This window comes from Miscanthus floridulus, chromosome 2 (genome assembly GCF_019320115.1).
Source record: "Miscanthus floridulus cultivar M001 chromosome 2, ASM1932011v1, whole genome shotgun sequence".
Lineage (NCBI taxonomy): Eukaryota > Viridiplantae > Streptophyta > Magnoliopsida > Poales > Poaceae > Miscanthus > Miscanthus floridulus.
In genome coordinates, this window is record NC_089581.1 from 34254732 (window position 1) to 34275352 (window position 20621).

A 20621-nucleotide genomic window follows, 5' to 3' on the forward strand; every position below is an offset into this window, starting at 1 on the left:
CTAGTAGGAGAATTTGAATGGGAACTCGTCAGCTGGTAGATTGAAATGTCGAAATCTATGAAATTAATGAAAATTCATGAAATCCAAGATTTAGTAAAACATAACCAGTCATGCCACCGTGGTTAAAGGGTTGCAACATTTTGTTGGTAATCTAAATTACTGAGAATTGCAATGGTTTTGCTGATATGAATGTTAATTTATTTCAGGCAATGACTTCAGTGTGCTATCCTGAATGTAGATCTTTTTCTATCTAGTAGCATCAAACATGTGAATAAAGACCTAATTCACAGGTTTCCTTGTCACTATAGCAGCACAATGCATAACACATGTGAGCTTTACTTGAGCTAGCTGCAGTGGTTACCACAGGCTAGTAGTCTTGTGAGAATTATCTGCACTGCTTAATGCTTAATAACAAGCTACGCACGACCTGCATCTAATATGGATGCAAAACAAGGAAAGTATCATGCTTCTTGGTAGTGTTGTGATCGTTATACCTTACTGCATCTACTCAACTGAAAGGTTAATAATAAGATCTGCCATGAAGACCACGAATTAAAGAAGAGCTGCATGTGTGATGTTTGCTGTCAGTTGAGAGGAATATCTTCCCGTAGGCATCATATTCATATCTTCTGCTGAAGTTGAGAGGAATATGTGCCAATGACAATGCCTTACCTTCATTGATGGATGGATGCCTTGCCAAATATCCGAGAGCTTTCCACTCAGCAGGGAATTTCATCAAACACCTTACATGCATATGCCAACTGACAAGAGGCAGTCGGAAACAGAGAGAGCAGTGCACTGACGCATCCGTTCCTTGTACGTGGCCAGGCGACCAGCACATCCTCCTCCATGGAGGCCGCCAAGCGCCTCGCTGTTGACTCCCTCCATGCACATCCCAAGCCCCTCCCTGGTAAAAACTGATGCCACCACTGCGTCTCCACCCTACACTCCGGCCTGCGAGGAAGAGTGAGAGAAGAGGAAGAGAGGGAGCTAGGGCCTCGTCACCTCGATGATCTGCGCCCCGCCCCGTGGATCTGAGCCACCGCTGCGTCGGGAGGCCACCCGTGATGTGGTTGCCACGCGGGAGCTTGCCCGTGCCAGGGCCACCGCCGGAGAGAGGAGTGGCTGCCGCAGGTCGCGTTCATTGCGAAGGGAGGAGCCGCCGCCGGAGGGGAGGGTGCTCGTCGCGGAGAGAAGCTACCACCAGAGATGAGGAGCGGCTGCTAGAGAGCGTGGTCGTCACGGGAAGGAATGGTCGATGGATCCGATCGCGGTCGTCGTAGGTTGGATGCGACGACGGAGCAGGCGCGCACGGCGAGGATGATGGCACAACTGCATGGGGGAGTGAGCGGGATCTCGCGATGAGAAGCACATGCGCGGGGGAGGGGGAGCGAGCGGGATCTCGCAATGAGAAGCAGAGCGAGAGGAGCGTGGGGGGGTGGGATAGCCGGAGGCAGGACGGTGGATCCACGGTGAAATATCGCACCAAAAAGTATCCATTCTTTAGTCTTTTTAGTTGTGCGAGATTATTATTATTATTATTATTATTATTATTATTATTATTATTATTATTATTATTATTATTATTATTACTACTACTACTACTACTTTTGTTGTTGTTGTTGTAGTATAGTTATTATTATATATTATATAGTTATTTATATATGTATATCTTTTCTTCGTTCACACATTGCAGCCACGAGAAAGCAGTGAGCAATTCCACCCTGCTTCTCCCTCGCCGGCTCCCCGTCCTCCACTTTCCCCGCCGACGACGCCATGTCGGAGCACCCCGCGCCCCGCAGCTCCGTAGGAAGCCGCAGCTCCGCGCTGCGCCCTCACCACCAGCGCCTCCCGCCCGCGTCCGACCCGCTCGCCTCCGTCTGGATCCGCCGCCTCCACCTCACCCCCAGTCCCCCGCCGCCGCCGCCGCCGCCGCGGCCCCCGCCCCTGCACATCCGCGCGCCGCCGCCTGCACATCAGGACGCCATCTCCACCGACGAGTCCCGCACTCCGCCGCCGCTCCCGCCGCGCAACACCGGGTTCGGCCCCTTCCGCTGGAGCCCGCGCCCGTGGCTGGGCGCCCCGGCCGGTGCTTGGGACGCCGCCGCCGCCGCCTCTTCCGTTGGGGCCGCTGCTGGTCGTATTGCCGTCGGCGGCGGCCAAACGATGCTGTCGCCGTTCTTCCGTCTCCCAGCGCCGCTGCCGCCGGTCGCGGATTTCGAGGAGGTTATGCCTGTGAGGCCGTTGATCGGGCTCAGAAGCCACAGCGGCAGTGGCGGGTTTCCTGGGCTGTCGCGACAGATGGTCGGCGGCGACCCCCGCTACGCCTGGCTGTCGGCCAGAGCTGCAGGTATCTAATTGATTTCGGCTCTGTTCCTTCTGTTAGTAATTTTGCATATTGTTTTGGCAAACTTTCAGCCACCTCCTTCATTTGTAGTCCTTTTAACACTCTACTTCAAATCCTTATCTCTGCTTTCCTCACCACCAGCCTCTGAATTTATCAAGTGCATAACACCTTTCAGGAATTTCCTTTGTCTAAGTAAGTGGATGCTTAACAGTGCTATGGGAGCAAGTTTTCTTGTGACAATGCTACTATTTCGTTTTTATATTCATAGTTAATGTAGCGAGTTAGTGACTACTGGCAATACTATGTGAACTACATGCATCCATTTCTTTACTTTCCAATCATCCTTGGGAATTCTTGCACTTTTCTCTAGATAGTTCCTCATGCTTATATAGAGAAATAGAAGCTACCTGTACATGACAACAATGTATGGTAACCTGCAACAAAATTATTTGGCACACCATTTTTCACTTTTGTTATCCAGTTGAGCATCAGAGACCTTAGAGGCTCAGACCACCACACAAAGTCTTAATTTCTCACTGAATCTAATGAATCTTGTGGTAACAAAATTTCTATTGTGTAGGTGCTGCATATCCTAGCCATGCTTTGGACATGGTTCCCATAAGAACACTTAATGTAAGAGTTTCAACTTCATTTCCCGTTACTTGGCAACATTTATTTTTATGGGCGATGTGGCTTCATTCTTTTCAGGTTGTTAGGGGTACTCACATCCCATAACAACAAAATAAATAACCCCAATGTCACTTGGAACCTGAATACTCTAGAACCTGCGTAATCAGTTTAACAAAAATGTGAGAAAGATCCTGGTTGAAACATAATTTTCCATAGTAAAACAACTACTGTTGATGGTCCATAACTTAAAGCAAATGAAATGAAACATCTTAGTGTACTTTCTGAGCATTGGTTTTCCTAGGTATGGATAAGAAGCGCTAACTGCCAGTGATTGTAGAGACTTTATTGTTGTTGCACGATCTGGTTACCAACTCCCCTTTGCTGAATCACATATGGGGTATTTGGTTTGAGGAATGGGGCAATTCATCATCTTCTCACTCCTTACATTTTTGTTTGGTATGGGGAATGGAATGGTTATCTATGACCATCTCATCCCTCACAATCACATGAGCTTCCACCAAAATCCATGTGATATTGTGATGAACGCCTCATTCCAATCTAGATGAGGTGGTTTCTCAAACAAAACACCTTGGTCGCTTCATGATTAGTTACATAAAAATCCAGATAGAGTTTATCGTAACAATATATCTGGTATATTTGTATAACTGGCCTGTTTGGGTAGAAGGGTCTTTTGGTATCAAAACACCCACATTGTACTGCTGAGAATGACTAGCTGATAGAGAAACCTGGCTTCCATGAACTAACCGTTAACATGGCAGCGTTCCTTCACTACACATTGGTCTACCGTTTCTTGCAGGATCTGCATGATAGACAGCATGGTGCAATACCAGTACAACCAAATCTTGCAAGGCATGATCCTAGCTCTAGCAGCCAACATGATGAACCTTTCTCATATTGGAACATGGGGAGGTTTCGGAGAAACACCACAACTTCATCGATCACACCTATTGGTGTTGCTCCTGTCAATTTCGGCACGAAGAGGAATGCTGATTCGACCAATTTTCTCCCTCTGAAGCTCAGGAAACTAAGTGGGGCTATTTAGTGGTTGATGAAATATCCGGTCTGACGGTTTTTGAAATGCATAAGCACACATACGCTGTTATCTGTAACAGCATGCAGTAACACTTCACCACGTTAGAGCTTGAGAAAGCTGGAGATGGACGCATTTGGTGGCAACCATTGTAAATTGTACCGTTTGCTCCCAAATCGTTGCATTTTGCATCCTTTGAGCCACTGTCCTGCTTGTTTGTATAATTTAGTCTGATATATAGGGGGGAGTTTGTGCCACGTTTCCTCTGGCGTGTACGTTGAAACAAATTGACTTGAAACATGTAATTTTCCCTCCAAGGAATTGTACGTCCCCCCCCCCCCACCCACACAAAATATACGGAGAGGCTGCTTCGAACCTGCGACCTGGTGACTCAGTGAGACAGCTCTTACTGCTGCACCAGGCCTGCCCTAGTTGCAGTTCCATCCTCATCATTTTTTTTACCCTGAAGTTTGCTAAGAAGTTACAGGTGTGGCGATGAAGCCATGCTGGAGCTGTGGCGCAACTGTGTGCTATCAATTTGCCAAGTTTAACAAGTGTGTAACCTATTCCATAACCATGGCTGAAGGGATGCAAGTCTGGTATACCTAGTTCTAGTTTACCACCGCCTTAGTCGACCCAGTGGCCCAGAGAATGCGAAACTTCATCCTCATTGGCCTTACATTTTCCTAAGGCGAAATTTGCCTTTGTCAGTTGGAGCCTTGGAGGTTTGCACGGCTATGAATCGTTTGGAGGCTTGCTGGGCTGTAAATCGTTGTTGACTAGTAGTTGGATATGTTTGGCTACAAATCATTAACCTTGAGTTGTCTCGGTCACTATCTGACCAGAACAATTTCATCCGGTTTTCCAGTCAGTTGCCGGGGGACAAGAACAATCGCCCTTGTCCTCTGCTCTCTCTGCCTGGACAGGGTCAGCTCCTTGGCTGTTCCTGAGTACTTTGATAGCTTCCGTGAATTCATTGTCAATCTTTTGTGAAAGAATCTTATCCATCTGTGATGCGGCCGAATTTCTGTCGTCGATGTCAGTGCTCCTGCACTTGTACATCCATTTCTGATTTTTCGTGTAGTAGTACTTCCAATATAAATTGAGTGAGAATTTTTGCGATGGTTGGAAAAACGCACCACTATTAGACTAACGCCGGGTGCTTTGTTTGTAGGAATATTTGGCATGAATCTTAAATCATATCTCGAAACAAATGCGGTTTACCCTTGCACTCCTGACCCATTTTTTGTCCTGCTTGTGCCATGTATCGGCACTATCTGCTTGGCCCATCGTTGACAATAAGTTTGTTTTCGAGCAGTGGGTCTTTTGGGCGACGACTGGTGGAATAGTAGTTGGAGCAGTAGCTGGATTTTTTCTCATGTACTCATACTCATATCTAAAGGCTAGGAAGATATTGTGAACCTTGTAATATCTGTATGTTAGAATTATTTTTAGAACTGTAAATAAAGCAATTTTGATGTCATTAGTCCATCTAGTGATGGATATGCATGTTAATTCTTGATCCCCCTGTTTTTTTTTTCTCAATCACATAAGGCTTTGTTTCGATGCATGTGTATCAACTTCAATCCACGTATGTTGGAGTGGAATGGAATGGAACTTAGTTCAATTCCACTCCAATCCACTTCAACGCATGTGGATTGAGATGAATACATGCGTATTTAAACAAGACCTAAAAGATTTGCGCGTTTTTGTATTAAGAGAGAACATCAGTTTGAGTACAAAGGGTTGGACAAATGAAATTTTTGAAGAAAGCTTTCGCCCTCCCTTGCGAACACTGGCTAGCCTATTACTCGCTGAAGTAAACAACCCATGTTCTTCGCTCCTTCTTGCACCCAAAGCTTTGCCTCATACTTTGATTGTTGCCAGCAGCATCGCTAATTGGGTTGCGGCTCCGCGGAAACACCTCGCATTCCTTTCTTTCCACAATTAAGAGCCTGTTTGATTCCAAATAGGTCACCTACTTATAAGTTAAAAAGTAAAATAAGTGACTGATTTTGTCAAACACCACCAACTTATAAGTCACCCCTGCTTATAAGAAATAAGCTGGTTCACCCCTGCTTAAAACTTATAAGCCACCCTTTTCCGCGTGGGGCCCACACCTTTCACTTAACAGGCATGAGCTTATAAGTCATCTACAACCAAACATGCATGACTTATAAGTCACTGGTTTTCAGTCACCTGACTTAATAAGTCACCTGACTTATGGAAACCAAACAGGGCCTAAACTATTGCATGGTTTGCCTGCTCTGGCGACGACCCTATGTACTTGGAGTTGCCTGTTGAGACAAATATACTTTATATTACAGTTCAGAACTCAGAAACATAGTGCAAAATATTTGATTTCCATCGTAGATGATTTTCTTGAGTGCATTTTACTACTCCCTCTGTCATGAATTACAAGAGATCCAGTTTTATCCTAAGTTAAACTATAAAATTTTTTACTAAATTTAACAAGAAAATACGTAGGGCTTTAAATTAGCTTAATTGGATACATTATGAAATATTTATATTATACCTTTTCTGATGTGGTAGATGTTAGTGCTGCTCTCTATAAATTTGATCAAACATAACATAAGTTTGACTTAAGATAAACTTATAGATCTCTTATATTTCAAAACGGCGGGAATACCTTATATGTTGAAAATTCAAGTCTACACCCGACGGAGCCTTTTGTATGTATATATATGGTATAATGCATTAATGCTCGGGGACCTCGTTTATGTGCTATCTTGAAAACTTGAAGGTATATTTTACTCAATCTCCAATCAAGCCATTCAGCAAGCCCTCATCAACCTGGCGTAACCACAGGAATCAATAACGCCATGTGGCAACACACATAGCTAGGCTGACTTAGGGAGTGTTTGATGTAGGGACTAAAATTTAGGAGGTGTCACATTGAATGTTATATTGGGTGTCACATCGGGTGTTAAGATACTAATCATAAAACTAATTACAGAAGTCGTGACTAATTTGCGAGACGATGGCAAAAAGCATGCTGCCGCCGGCACCAAGCTCCCCTTCGTCAAGCAGGATGACAAGACGCGGTCGCGGTGGTCCTTCAAGCGCCGGCGCATGGCGACTGCGAGCCCCCTCATGGTATGGATCATCGCGGCGCACATTATAGCTCTTGTCCAGCTCGTCCAGTGTGGTTACATCACAGTCGACATAACCACTGACGAGTTTGACCTTACTGAGTGTTCGCACGCCGAAGTATTTGGCATAATCCACGAGATAGCCGCTGACGCTATGCCAAGGCTGGAGGTCCAGGGCCATCGATACCTGGGCCCTAAGCACCTTCAGCCAAGTGCCTTTGGGGGTGACGGCTCCGGGCCGGGGAGGTGGATTAAGGTGTCCTTTCCGGGGCGAAACCGACGAGGATCGAGCGACGATTGCCTTAACCGACAATGACCTTTCTCTCCTAGCCTTCATGAACAACGTAGGCACCTGGCACTGCTTCAAGGGCTACGAGGACATGTTTCCAAATTGCGGCCGTGTTTAGATTGGGGTTAGGAATCAATATTTAGTACTGTAGTACTTTCGTTTGTATTTGACAATTATTGTCCAATTATGGCCTAACTAGGCTCAAAAGATTCGTCTCGTAATTTACAATCAAACGTATAATTAGTTATTTTTTATCTACATTTAATACTCCATACATATGTCCAAAGATTTAATGTAATGGAAAGAGAGTGAAAAAACTTACAATCTAACCGAGGCCTGCGTAGTCCTAAATTCTGGGCTCGATGAGCGAGGTAAAGAATGGGACGAGACATATCCCAACCTCATTGAAGATGGCGTTGAGAAGCTGCACACAGTACCCCTAGGAAAGAAGTCGGATTTGGAAGCGACGCGGACGCTTGGCCGCTATAGACATGGCATCAGCTAGCTCCCTGACTGAGCTCAAGAAAGCCTTGGTTCGAAAGATGATCATGTATCCTGGAGCCTTAAGAATCCGAGTGGTCCGGGAAACATTTAGCGGCGATCTGTGGGAGACCGAGACGTTTATCAGCGCAGTCCCACAGCAAGCGAAACTTTTTCAGCATTGGGGGAAAATATCGTACTACTTGTGGCGCTGGGATAGTGAAGGGGGCCAATTCCTGAGGAACCGTGAAGAGAGAAAAATAGGACAGGAAACTGGGATCACAAGCCCGCATGAGGCCCTTAAAGCTTATGACCTCTTGAGGCGACCACAGGTAGTACGTATCAATGTTCCGAAAGATGAAGAAGTCACATAATCACTAGCAGTTAAGTCTTATGGAGTGAGTCATGATGAAGTGTTATTGTGTAGTAAACTTTCATAGAGTCAACCTTATGTGTTCCTTTTTAATTTCTTCTTTCATCAAGTTGTTATTCTGAGTATGATGAGTAGCAGTTAGGTCCTATGGAGCCATGAACTCGTGATACAAGTGTTACTGGCCAGGTAGCAAACTTTTATGGAGTCATCCAGTTTCAGAGCACCACGTGGACTATGACTCCTACGGTGTACTGGACAAGAAATTATTTATTTATACTATAACAATAAATAAAGTGCCCGCTCAAGTGCAAACAAAAAATTTAAAAGATGACTTCAGCTCATTGGCACAACAATAGGGCATGGCGTCAACGGCTCAGCTCATTGGCGCACAAACCAACGGGCGCGGTGAAGGGCGCCTCCTTTCCTAGTATTTATACAATAATAGGGGGAATAGAAATTACGAGATTAATCAGGAAAAAAAGAAAGAATATGCATCATGTGATTTTATAGTAATCTAGATTTAATAGAGATTACAAGATTGATAGAAAAACAAAAAGTATGCACCCTTGGATTTGTCTAGATTTAAAGAAAAAATTACGCCATATACATTTAAATAATTTTTCTCCGCGGTCATGATGTTGTGATTCATACCATGTTACTCCCTCCGTCAAAAAAAAATCGTTATGGGGTACGTGTAGGTCAAACTTTCTCAACTTTAATTAGGTTTTATAGAAAATATGTGCAACATTTATATCTCCAAATAAATTTATTATGAAAATATATTCAACGATCTTCTAATGGTACTAATTATGTATTACAAATATTAATATTTTTTTGTATATACTCGATCAAAGTTAAAAAATATTGACTTCTCGGGAAGCGAGAATGACTTCTATTTAGGGATACAGGGAGTATGTCATTACACAAGAAGTACCGATACATACTTGTGTTCGTAATCGAGTGATATTGCCATAATAACTACAAATTTGAAACTCTTCTTTTTGTTTCAACTAACATGTCTTCGAGGAAAGATACAAAAGGCATCGAGATCAACAAAGTCCATAGAAAATTTTTAATCAAAAGCCAACAAACCATAGTTGGAAGAATATTCTTGAGGTAATAACATCGATTCCATAAACCTTATTTTTAAAACTAATTGTTCTCTTAAAACTAATTCTGAATTTGAAACTGACATTACAAAAAAAATATTAATTTCTTTTTCATATGTATTACTGTAAGCAACTCCGCCTATGTTATCTCAACATAGCAGGTCCCAAGCCCTGATAAAGGAGGAGGGTTGTGATAGGCGTGGCGAGCCAACGTTAAATCTTGCCATTCTAATGGAGATGAAACCCGAAAGAAAATCGTTGGGGCGTAACCCTCTTAGCAACGCGCCATATCGGAACCCAGGTATAGTGTTAAATGAGCAAGGGCCGGGTCGTCACCCCTGTGACACGCCGTGTCGCAATCTGGGCACGGTGTCAATTGATCAAGGATCGAGTCATCGCATCCTTAGTGGCGCGCTACATCGGCGCCCGGGTGTAGTGAAAAATGAGCAAGGGTCTTCACATCTAATTCGACGGGTGCGAAGGGTAAGAAAGCTAGTCGAACCAACTAGGATCCGTTTAGGCAGTTGGAATGTAGGGTCGCTTACAGGTAAGTTAAGAGAATTAGTTGATACCGCGACTAGGAGGCGTGTAAATATATTATGCGTTCAAGAGACTAAATGAAAAGGTCAGAAGGCGAAGAAGGTGGACAATACAGGTTTCAAGCTTTGGTATACAAGGACAGTTGCGAATAGAAATGGAGTAGGAGTTTTGATTGATAAGAGCCTTAAGAATAGTGTGGTGAGAGTGAGAAGGCAAGGAGATAGGATTATCTTAGTCAAGCTTGTCATTGGTGATATGGTCTTGAACGTAATTAGTGTGTATGCCCCCAAGTAGGCCTCGACGAGAGTGCTAAGAGACAGTTCTGGAAAGACTTAGATGGTCTGATTGGAGCTGTTCCCAGTAGTGAGAAGCTTTTTATAGGAGGAGATCTTAATGGGCATGTAGGTACTACAAGCGCAGGTTTTGAGGCGGTTCATGGAGGTTTTGGGTATGGTAGTAGGAATCAGGAGGGGGAGGAAGTTCTGGACTTCGCGGTAGCTTTTGACCTGATGATAGCCAACACTTTCTTTAGAAAGAGAGAATCTCATCTAGTGACCTTCAGTAGCGGACAACACTCTAGCTAGATTGACTTTGTCCTCATAAGAAGAAAGGACAAACGAGCATGCTTGGGTTGCAAGGTGATACTAGGGGAGCGTGTTGTTTCTCAACATAAGCTTTTGATGGCAGACTTTCGTTTTCAGGTGCGTGCCCGTAGGGATAAACAAGCTAAGATTGAAAGAACAAAGTGATGGAAACAGAAAGGGAAGACGTCAGAGGTATTCAGGGAAAGTGTTATCAAAGAGGGCTCTTGGAAGAAAGAAGAGAACATAAACAACATGTGGGAGAAGATGGCAACCAACATTCAGAAGGTGGCCTCAGAGGTGTGTGGAGTAACCAAAGGAAGTGGATGCGAGGCTAAAGATACTTGGTGGTGGAACGAGAAAGTCCAAAGGGCTATTAAGGAGAAGAAAGAATGCTATAGATGCTTGTACCATGACAGGAATGTAGACAACATAGAGAAGTACAAGGTGGCAAAGAAGACTACAAAGCGAGCTGTAAGTGTGGCAAAGGGTAGAGCGTATGAGGATCTTTACCAACGTTTGAGTACGAAGGAAGGAGAGAAGGACATTTATAGGATGGCTAGGGTTCGTGAGAGAAGACAAGGGACTTCAACCAAGTTAAGTGCATTAAGAATGAAAGAGAGCATCTTTTGGTGAAGGAGGATGAGATCCGACATCGATGGCAAGAGTATTTTGACAAATTGTTCAATGGTGAGAATACGGACAGAACCTTTTAGTTGGATGACTCTTTTGATGACACCAATAGACGCTTTGTGCGGAGAATCCAAGAATCTAAGGTCAGAGAGGCGTTGAAAAGGATGAAAGGAGGTAAGGCGATAAGACCGGATGGTATCCCAATCGAGGTGTGGAGATGCCTGGGGGATATAGCTATAGTATGGCTAACCAAGCTGTTCAACCATATTTTTCGATCGAACAAGATGTCTGATGAGTGGAGGAGAAGTATATTGGTACCGATCTACAAGAATAAAGGGGATATTCAAAGTTGTACTAATTACCAGAGAATTAAGTTGATGAGTCATACTATGAAGCTATGGGAGAGAGTTATCGGGCATCGCTTGAGAGCAATAACGCGGGTCTCTATGAACCAATTTAGTTTCATGCCCGAAAGGTCAACCATGGAAGCCATTTTCTTAATAAGACAAATTATGAAGCGGTATAGAGAGAAGAAGAATGACCTACACATGGTTTTTATTGACTTGGAGAAGGCTTATGATAAAATATCAAGGAATGTTATATGGTGAGCTTTGGACAAACATAAAGTCCCAATGAAGTACGTCGGGCTCATTAAGGACATGTACAACAATGTCATGCCTAGAGTTTGAACAAGTGATGGAGACACGGATGACTTCCTGATTAGGATAGGACTACATCAAGGGTCAGCTTTGAGCCCTTATTTGTTTGTCTTAGTGATGGATGAGGTCACAAGGGACATACAAGGGGACATCCCTTGGTGTATGCTTTTCGCGGACGATGTAGTGCTAGTTGATGAAAGCCGAACAGGAGTGAATCGGAAACTAGAATTATGGTGGAAGACTTTGGAGTTCAAAGGTTTTAGACTCAGTAGAACTAAAACTGAGTATATGAGATGTGACTTCGGCACTACTATTCGGGAGGAGGAAGATATTAGTTTGGAAGGTCAAGTAGTGCCTAGGAAGGATACCTTTCGATATTTAGGATCAATGCTACAGAGAGACGGGGATATTGAGGAAGATGTTAGCCATAGAATCAAAGCAGAGTGGATGAAGTGACGACAAGCATCTGGTGTCCTATGTGACAAAAGGGTACCACAGAAGCTAAAAGGCAAGTTTTATAGGACGACGATTAGACCTGCTATATTGTATGGTGCAGAATGTTGGTCTACGAAAAGACGACATGTTCAACAGATAAGTGTCGCGGAAATGCGTATGTTGCGTTGGATTTGCGGTCATACAAGAAGGGATCGAGTTCGGAACAATGATATGCGTGATAGATTAGGGGTAGCACCAATTAAAGAAAAGTTTATCCAACACCGGTTGAGATGGTTTGGACATGTCCAACGGAGACCTCCAGAGGCACCGGTGCGTAGTGAAATCCTAAGCCAGGATAGTAACGTGAAGAGAGGCAGAGGAAGACCGAAGTTGACTTGGGTAGAGGCAATAAAAGGAGACTTGAAAGGATGGAATATACCCAAAGACTTAGCCTTAGATAGGAGTGCTTGGAAGACAACTATTCACGTGTCTGAACATTGATTGCTTCTGCTGGGTTTCAACTCTAGCCTACCCCAACTTATTTGGGACTTAAAGGTTTTGTTGTTGTTGTATATGTATTACTGTAAACAAATGTGAATAAAGTATGTACTCCCTCCATACTAAAAAATCAAGTCGTTTTGAACAAGATTTAGCATACCAAGGAGTAATTAATTAGGGTATACTTTTCCCTGTCTGCTCTTATTAAATAGGGTAGCAGGTATCCCGATACAACAAACATTTGCGGCTTTGTTTGTTAGCTCGTTGAGGCTCGAGCCACGAGGGTAGTGTTCGATCCCTCGTGTCGTCATATTTTTTTGTGTAATGTGTCAATTTTGCGCGCGATTTTTTTCGTTGGTGCTTGCCTGATTCGTTGAGGCTCGCTGCATGGCATTGTGGGTGCGTTTTTTTCCCTTGCCGCGCGGATTACTTTCTTTGGCGCTCGCGTTGGCTGCTGCATGGGACTGTTGGCGCAATTTTTTGGCATGATTTTTTCCCTTGGCACGAATCTCTCCGTTCGCTGGCGCGTGATTTTTACGCCAGTTCGTTTGGATCACTTGCCTATTTAAACGCCACAGTGCAAGCAGTACTAGTATGCAACACAACACTAAGCCGGCTCCTCTTGTTCATTTGTCGTACAACTATCCCAACACATGGACGAGGGCAGTGTTCAATCCCTTGCGTCATCATATTTTTTGTGTAATGTGTCAATTTTGCATGCGATTTTTTTTTTTGTTGGCGTTTGCCTAATTCGTTGAGGCTCGCTGCATGACACTATGGGCGCGTTTTTTTCCCTTGCCGCACGGATTACTTTCCTTGGCGCTCACATTGGCTGCTGTATGAGACTGTTGGCGCGATTTTTTCCCTTGGCGCGTTTGGGTCACTTGCCTATTTAAACGCCACAGCGCAAGCAGTACTAGTATGCAACATAACACTAAGCTAGCTCCTCTTGTTCATTTGTCGTGCAACTGTCCCAACACATGGACGAGTTCTTTTTTTGATTGGATTCCAATGGTAAGTACTTGTCCGGTTTCTTTGTATCTTCGTCTCTGTTTTTTTTATGCATGCATCCATTATTTAAAGTCTAAGTGTACATGTTCTTATGCCACTCTACTAGGTGACAATGAAGCATTTGTTGCTTTGGATTTAAACTTGCCACCGGAAGATGAGGAATGGTGTTATTATGTTCTTACTAGAATATTGACCTTAGGTTCTTCCAAGAGCAAGATTCCTAAAATAATGTTTTTATGTGTGACTGCTCGACCAAGATTCGATGAGGGGAGAGTGTGTATTTTTAACGGAAAGATATGATGCTCTCCTCTAGTTACTTTTGAGCATGCTAAGAGGAGTAGTGTTAACCGGCCAGCTGGGACAATTGAAGCGAAGCCAATAGCAACAATTACAAGAGATGTAATTAGAGAATTCATGATTTCTAGTGTTCTTCCTGCTATTCGAGCTAGATGGCCACTAGAAGATGTCGACAAGCCTATCTACATTCTGCAAGATAATGCACCTTCTCATATTAGAGTAGAACATCATGATCCACAGTTCCTTGAAGCTGGTAAAGAAGATGGTTTCCACATTAGGGTCGTTTTTCAGCCATCAATTTCACCAAATTTTGATATCGTAGATCTAGGAATATCTCGTGCTATCCAAGCTATTGAAATTAAGAAAGATACAAGAAGCGTTGATGGCCTTATTCTGAGCATTCAGCAGGTACACTCTCTACAAGTACATTTTCTTTTCTAGTTTCAACTCAGTCTAATTTCATGAGTAGTAGTATATCATTATAACTGAATTTAATTTCATGAACAGGACTTTCAAAATTTCAATATTATTCTCTCGTTGGTAGCTGACGCTTTGGAGAAGCTTGGTTCATGGAGGAACAACTAGACCTCGGATTAGTAGTTGCACAATTAGACTTCTTTAGTATTTAGGCAAATACGGATGTATGCATGAGACATTTAATCTTGATCGAACAAATAGTACTCTATCTTTGCATCTCCTTTCTTTTTCATGTGCGTACCCCGCATTGCTACTGTTCCCTTGCCGAGGAGCCATGTCCATGGATGATTCATCCTCCGGCTCTGAGAGCCCACCTCCTCGTCCTCCTTGGAGGCTCCTGCGTCTCCGACCGCGTCATCTTCCGACTCCTCCGCCGCGGCCAGCAACGTCCTGCGGCGCAGCTCGACGGACTCCGGCGGCACGACGTCCTGCGGCACAGATCGACGGACTGCCATGACGTCCTCCGCCGCGACGTCGTGCGGCGCGATGGCCTCCATGCGCAGCGCAAGCGAGCTCTCTCTCTCTCTCTCCATAGAGACAAGCGACGGACTCTCTCTCTCTCTCATGCGTGGTGTGAGCAAAGCAAGGGACGACGGCAAGCGAGGAGGCGCAATTAAATGTGTCCTCGGGACTGGGCGACGCCGTGACGGACCAGGATACGAAACAGTGGGGGTAATCCCATCCAAAACTCTCTCCATACGCTCAAAACGATTTTATTAGTGAAAACCACTCTGCCCCTAAGACGACGTGATTTTTGAGCAGGGAGGGAGTATTGCTGTAAACATATCAGAGTTTTCCTATTCCGCTCCTAGCAGTCTGTTACCAAAGCAGTCTATCTTATTGGAGCTTGATTGGTTGGCTGTACATAGGTCCTAGCCTGGCTTCGTGGAGCCGTACGCCCTTTGACCTGGCTCCGAAAGAACGACGGGAGCGGCCGTTTTTCTGGTCGAGCGCGCAACTCCACTGCGTCCGTGCGCCGGCGTGCAGCGCCTCCGCGTCCGTCGGCCATCTCCTTCCCCGGCGAGCTCCTAGTGCGTCAGTCCTCGCCTGGTGCTTCCCCGGCCATCCGCATCCGTCCGTGCGTCCTCCGGCACGGGCGGCTCTGACTACCACCACCACCAGACCCCGGCGAGCCCCCACTCCCCTCGGTCGTGCGTCCTCCAGAGCCGAACTGCTCCAATCTCGGATGCCTGGAGCTAGAGCCGCGCCATAACACGGGAGGAGAGAAGATGAGATGAAGGCGATTAGCAAATTAGAACTGCGATTCAGATCCACCAAACACAAGCAAGCCAAGAACGTGCAAGCTTCCATGGATTATTCTTACGGGTCTGACTTCTGAGGGTGCTATTTGCTCCGTGAAGCTCTCCTCCATATTGCTGCTGCAGGGAACTACTTGTGTCATTCTATAGGTCAAATGGGAGCCGCAAAGCGCAAACCAAGCAGGATAATCTTCTATCGGTTCATAATTGTCTGTGTGAATGAATTAATTGCTGCCTGAACTTAAATATTGTTTCCTTGCATGAAAAGGTAGAGCACTTACCATTATTTCTCATGGTAGCGCATTGTTTACATGCGGTAGTCTACGCTTGTTGTCTGAGAGAAATGTCCTGATTCCATACGTAAAGGCATAATGGAACGAAGAGGAGGGGAGGGAGGCGCGCTCGTCTCGCCGCCCCCAGGAAGAATGAAGGAGAGGAGGGGAGGAATGCGCATTGGCGGCACGCAGGACGACGAGGTGTCACGGAAGCTCAAGGGCATTTCTCACTCGTAATAAAAGGGATAAATAAATAAATAAAGCAAATTAAAAGGATGGAGTTGGTCGTGGGCCACTGTATACATAGATCAAATGTCAAGTGAAGGCCCAATGTATCGTGAGCCCATGCGAACGGATGATCACTTGCGCGGTTTCTAGAAGGCGCGCGATAGAAATGGGGAACTGATGGTGGTTGCCGGACATTCTCCCTCACAAGTCAAAATCGTGTGTTCTCAGACATCGTGAAATTCTGTCTACATTTTTGTGGAGTGTAGATAAAAACACTCCTTCATTTATGTACTAGAAACTGAATACTAAAAAACTGTTTTTTACTACTTCTATTCAATCTCTATTAAAATCGCTTTAGAATAAATTCTCACCTATTCACCTTCTCCCTACTCTATTTCCCCACTAAAATTACTCCATCAGATAATCAAGCAATTCTGGAGCTAAAACCAAGGAGAGGAAACTCTACCAAGCAAACTCTACGACATGAGAGGTGGCGCTTTGGAAAGGAGGAGCAAGGAAACGTGGTGACGTTTGTTGGATTTATTATGGGCTAGGCCCATTTATATATCTAATAAATCGATAACTCTATGGCTTATAATTGTGGGTATTATTATTTGTACCGGATTGGAAGTTAAAAGGACATTGACTCAACTTAAATGATTGGAATTGATCCGTCTAAATTGAGAAACGGACAAAGGCGTGCCACGCGCGCCGCCGCCGCCGGCCGGGCCGGGCTCGGGGCGTGGCGTGGCGTGGCGAGGCAGGCAGCCAGGCAGGATCTCCCGAGGGGGGGGGGTCTTTCTGTCTTCCCGGCGCATGCCTCCGAGGCCTCTCGGCTTCCCCTGCGAGTCTTCCAACTCCAGTTAAAGAGAGAACACATTCTGGAAACACAATTCAGTTGCTTGATGGCTTTCCTCATCTCGTAACTCTGCGCGCACGGAGAAGCGAGATCTATACTATTATTTATATTTACTAACTTCACCTCCCGGACGGATATCTTACCTTCCCTCGAGTCCGATCTCGGGAAGGCGCTTAGGCAGGGGCCCCATTCCCATATAGTAGCGGAAGGCCTTTCCTCTATCAGGGGAATTCCTCCCTTTGGTCGGATACTAGATTATCTTCTTCTTTAGGTTATTCCCTTCGGTCAACCCTAAATAAGTTGATAGGCAAGTATAAATAAAATATATCCATCGGATATTACATAGAATGGTGATCGAGATCACCCATTGGAAATCTCTATTTCAATCGAATGCGGAAACTAGACTTACGAACTAGATTTCTTGGCGATGGGAGCCAGCTCAAAAGGTATTCGATAAATCTAACCTGAAGCCAATAGTACGTCGGGAGACGTTGCTTCTACCAGGGTAAATAACTTCGATCCACCTAAGATAAGCAGAATGGAGAACAAAGGATCGGATACTTGGAATATTGCGAACTATTCATCTCCTCAGAATAACTTGAAGTGCTCGTTGTCAATACATCTTGAGGGGCGCTTCACTTATCTATAAGGGATAAGTCTATAAAGGAAGCCCTTGTCGTTCGGGACCTTGCTCGGGGGATCGGCAATTAGGTTTTTGGGGAGCGTCTACGCGACTGCCCAAGAGTCTTCGTCTCCGTACGTCGTCTTCTTCCCGATCGCCGGCGTCTCCTTCCTCGAGGAAACATTTTCTTCTCCTACAGCATGTCGAATGCTGGAACTTCGGAATTGCGGACGGGAGGGTATGATCGTTTCATCTTCTCTCTGTTTTACTTTCTACATGTTTCAGCAATTCATATGTGTTGTTCCATATGTTGCCATCAGTTTGTTTCATATGTCCAGTCTTGTCGTTTTATAAGATGTCTTATGTCTGTTTCTGCCAAATATATGCTCTGCGTATGTGTTTTCTTTTTACAGTCATGTTGCTTCATATGTAGCCTTATGCTTGTTGCAAATATGAGATGTATATCATGCCAGTTTCTCTCTGTTATGATTCATGAATCAAGTTCACATGTTTTTGATCTTCATATGTTTCACATGATACATGATCTAGTATGTATTTTCACCATGGATATAATCTGTCGGTGTTTTGGACCGGGGGGTCCTCAACCGACTAGTGAATTTGTTCTGCGTGCTCCCGATTCCGGATGGTGATGCAAAGAGACACAAGGTTTGTACTGGTTCAGGCAATCGGCGCCCTACGTCCAGTCTGAGAGATAGAACTTGTATTCCTTGCACCGAAGTGCTCGTAGTAGGGGGTTACAAGCTAAGGGAGAGAGGGAACTAGTCCCAGGTCTCGGAGGGGTGTCGTGTGGGCCGTCTGAGACGTTGCTCTCAAGCGGCTAGAATGTGTGCGTGTGTGTGTGTTATCCGGTGTTCCCCCTCCTCTCTCTGAGTGGCCCAAGTCCTCTCCTTTTATAGTTGAAGGGAGGACGAGGACAGTACATGTATCACTATGCGACGTCGTGCCAATAGGAGTGGCATGTCCGAACCCTGTGGCCTGTTCCGGTGGCGGCGTGGTCGTAGGAGTGATCCGTCCTTAGAATACTGGGGCGGCGTGGTTGTCCCATCAGATGCTGTGCGTCGTGGGAGCCCCGGGAATGTCTCGGAGTGGACGTGGCGGCGAATGTGCAAACCACGGTGGACAGATTGTGCGCGAGGCTGAGGCCTGGTCGGTGCCGAGGCTTGTACTGCGGTGGGGGGGTCTCGGCAGGCATGAACCCCGAGATTGCCGAGACCCCGGTGTACAGTGCCGAGGCCTTGAGCGGGCGGCGGGTCGTGGTTGCAGCGTTAGGACACAGTGGCCGGTAACCCCCGTCATACCATGTCCCAGGCGCTGATCGTGGACACAGTGCTGGGACACAGTGGCCGGTAACCCCCGTCATACCCTGTCCCAGGCGCTGATCGTGGACACAGTGCTGGGACACAGTGGCCGGTAATCCCCGCCGTGCCCTGTCCCAGCCGGTATGGCGCTGATGCGACTTCGGGTCGCGTCGGCCATTCTATGACGTTGAGCCGCTGTCCGGCTGAGATTGCGGGAGTGGTTGAAAGTATTAATGAGACGTGACGCGCTGTCGGGAGGGTCGGCCGAGGCGGGGGGCGACGGACCGCGGACGAGCCGGCCTCGAGCGACATGGAGAATGAGGCCTCGCGCGAGACAGAGATCAGGCTCCTTGCCGAGGCCTCGCGCGATACGGAGAACGCGCTTCCTGCCGAGGCCTTCCGTGAAGAGCCTCGGGCGAGGCGGAGACGGCGTTCCCTGCCGAGGCCTTCCCTGGGGAGCCTCGCGCGAAGCGGAGTTGGCGTCAGGATGCTGAGACCTCCTGCTCGAGGCTCGAGGCGAGGAGGGGGAGGACCCGGTGGGCTTGGTCGTGGCGGGTGAGGGGCCCACGACTTACCTTCTAGCTTTTTCTTTTTAGATGGGACTTTAGCAACCCATTTGATGTTTTGCTTGGGGTACCCCATTCTAAGGTACCCGACATAATCGATATCACGATTTCAATGATTAATATTTCTTTATATGTCATCATCATGCTGTTAAATTATGGAATTAAAATGACATGGAAATTGTCTATTATTCTAACAATCCAAAAACCTAATTTTAGGCATTTTTCTGTCAGAGGTTTTGCTGCTGTGTTAAAGCCTGATCCTTTTGATGGTAAAAACTTCTTGATCTGGAAAGCTAAGATGGAATTGTGGCTCACTGCAATGTCATGTTATCATGTCTCTGAGGGCAAACCTGCTAACTTGCCTCCTGAGGATGAGGCTAAGTTTAAGGCTGATGACAACCTCTTTCGAGGTGCAGTGATTAGCGCACTTGATCCAAAATTCCAGAAAAGCTATATCATCCTTCCTATAGGGAAAGAGCTGTGGGATGCACTTGTGGGAAAGTTTGGAGTTACCGATGCTGGTAGCAAGTTGTACCTCATGGAGCAACTGTATGACTACAAGATGGTTGAGAACCGATCTGTAGTGGAACAGGCTCATGAGATTCAGGCACTAGCTAAGGAACTTGAGCTTTTTCCATGTGTCTTACCTGACAAGTTTGTGGCTGGCGGTATAATCACCAAGTTACCACCTTCTTGGAAGGACTTTGCTACCTCACTCAAACATAAGAGATAGGAGTTCAATGTTGAAGAGCTCATTGGTACTCTTGATGTTGAGGAGAGAGCGAGAGCAAAAGACAATGGAAAGAGTGTTGAGACCTCTACTGCTAATATGGTACAGAAGAGAAACTCTGGATTCCGCAAGTATAAAAAGAAGAAAAACCAGAACAAGCAAGAGAACACAACTAAGCCTGTTCAAACATCACAGTTTAAAAAGAACAACAACAAGAGAGATGGAGGCTGCTTTGTTTAT

At 45.6% G+C, this 20621-nt stretch overlaps 1 protein-coding gene across 1 annotated transcript; it reads left to right on the forward strand.

The window, feature by feature from the left end:
* The first annotated feature begins 1695 nt into the window (after positions 1–1695).
* On the forward strand, positions 1696–4345 carry LOC136538416 (uncharacterized). The gene is made up of 3 exons (XM_066530386.1): positions 1696–2350; positions 2928–2980; positions 3795–4345. The coding sequence occupies exons 1-3, from the start codon at positions 1777–1779 to the stop codon at positions 4038–4040; spliced, it is 873 nt and encodes a 290-aa protein (XP_066386483.1). The 5' UTR covers positions 1696–1776; the 3' UTR covers positions 4041–4345.
* Positions 4346–20621: the final 16276 nt, after the last annotated feature.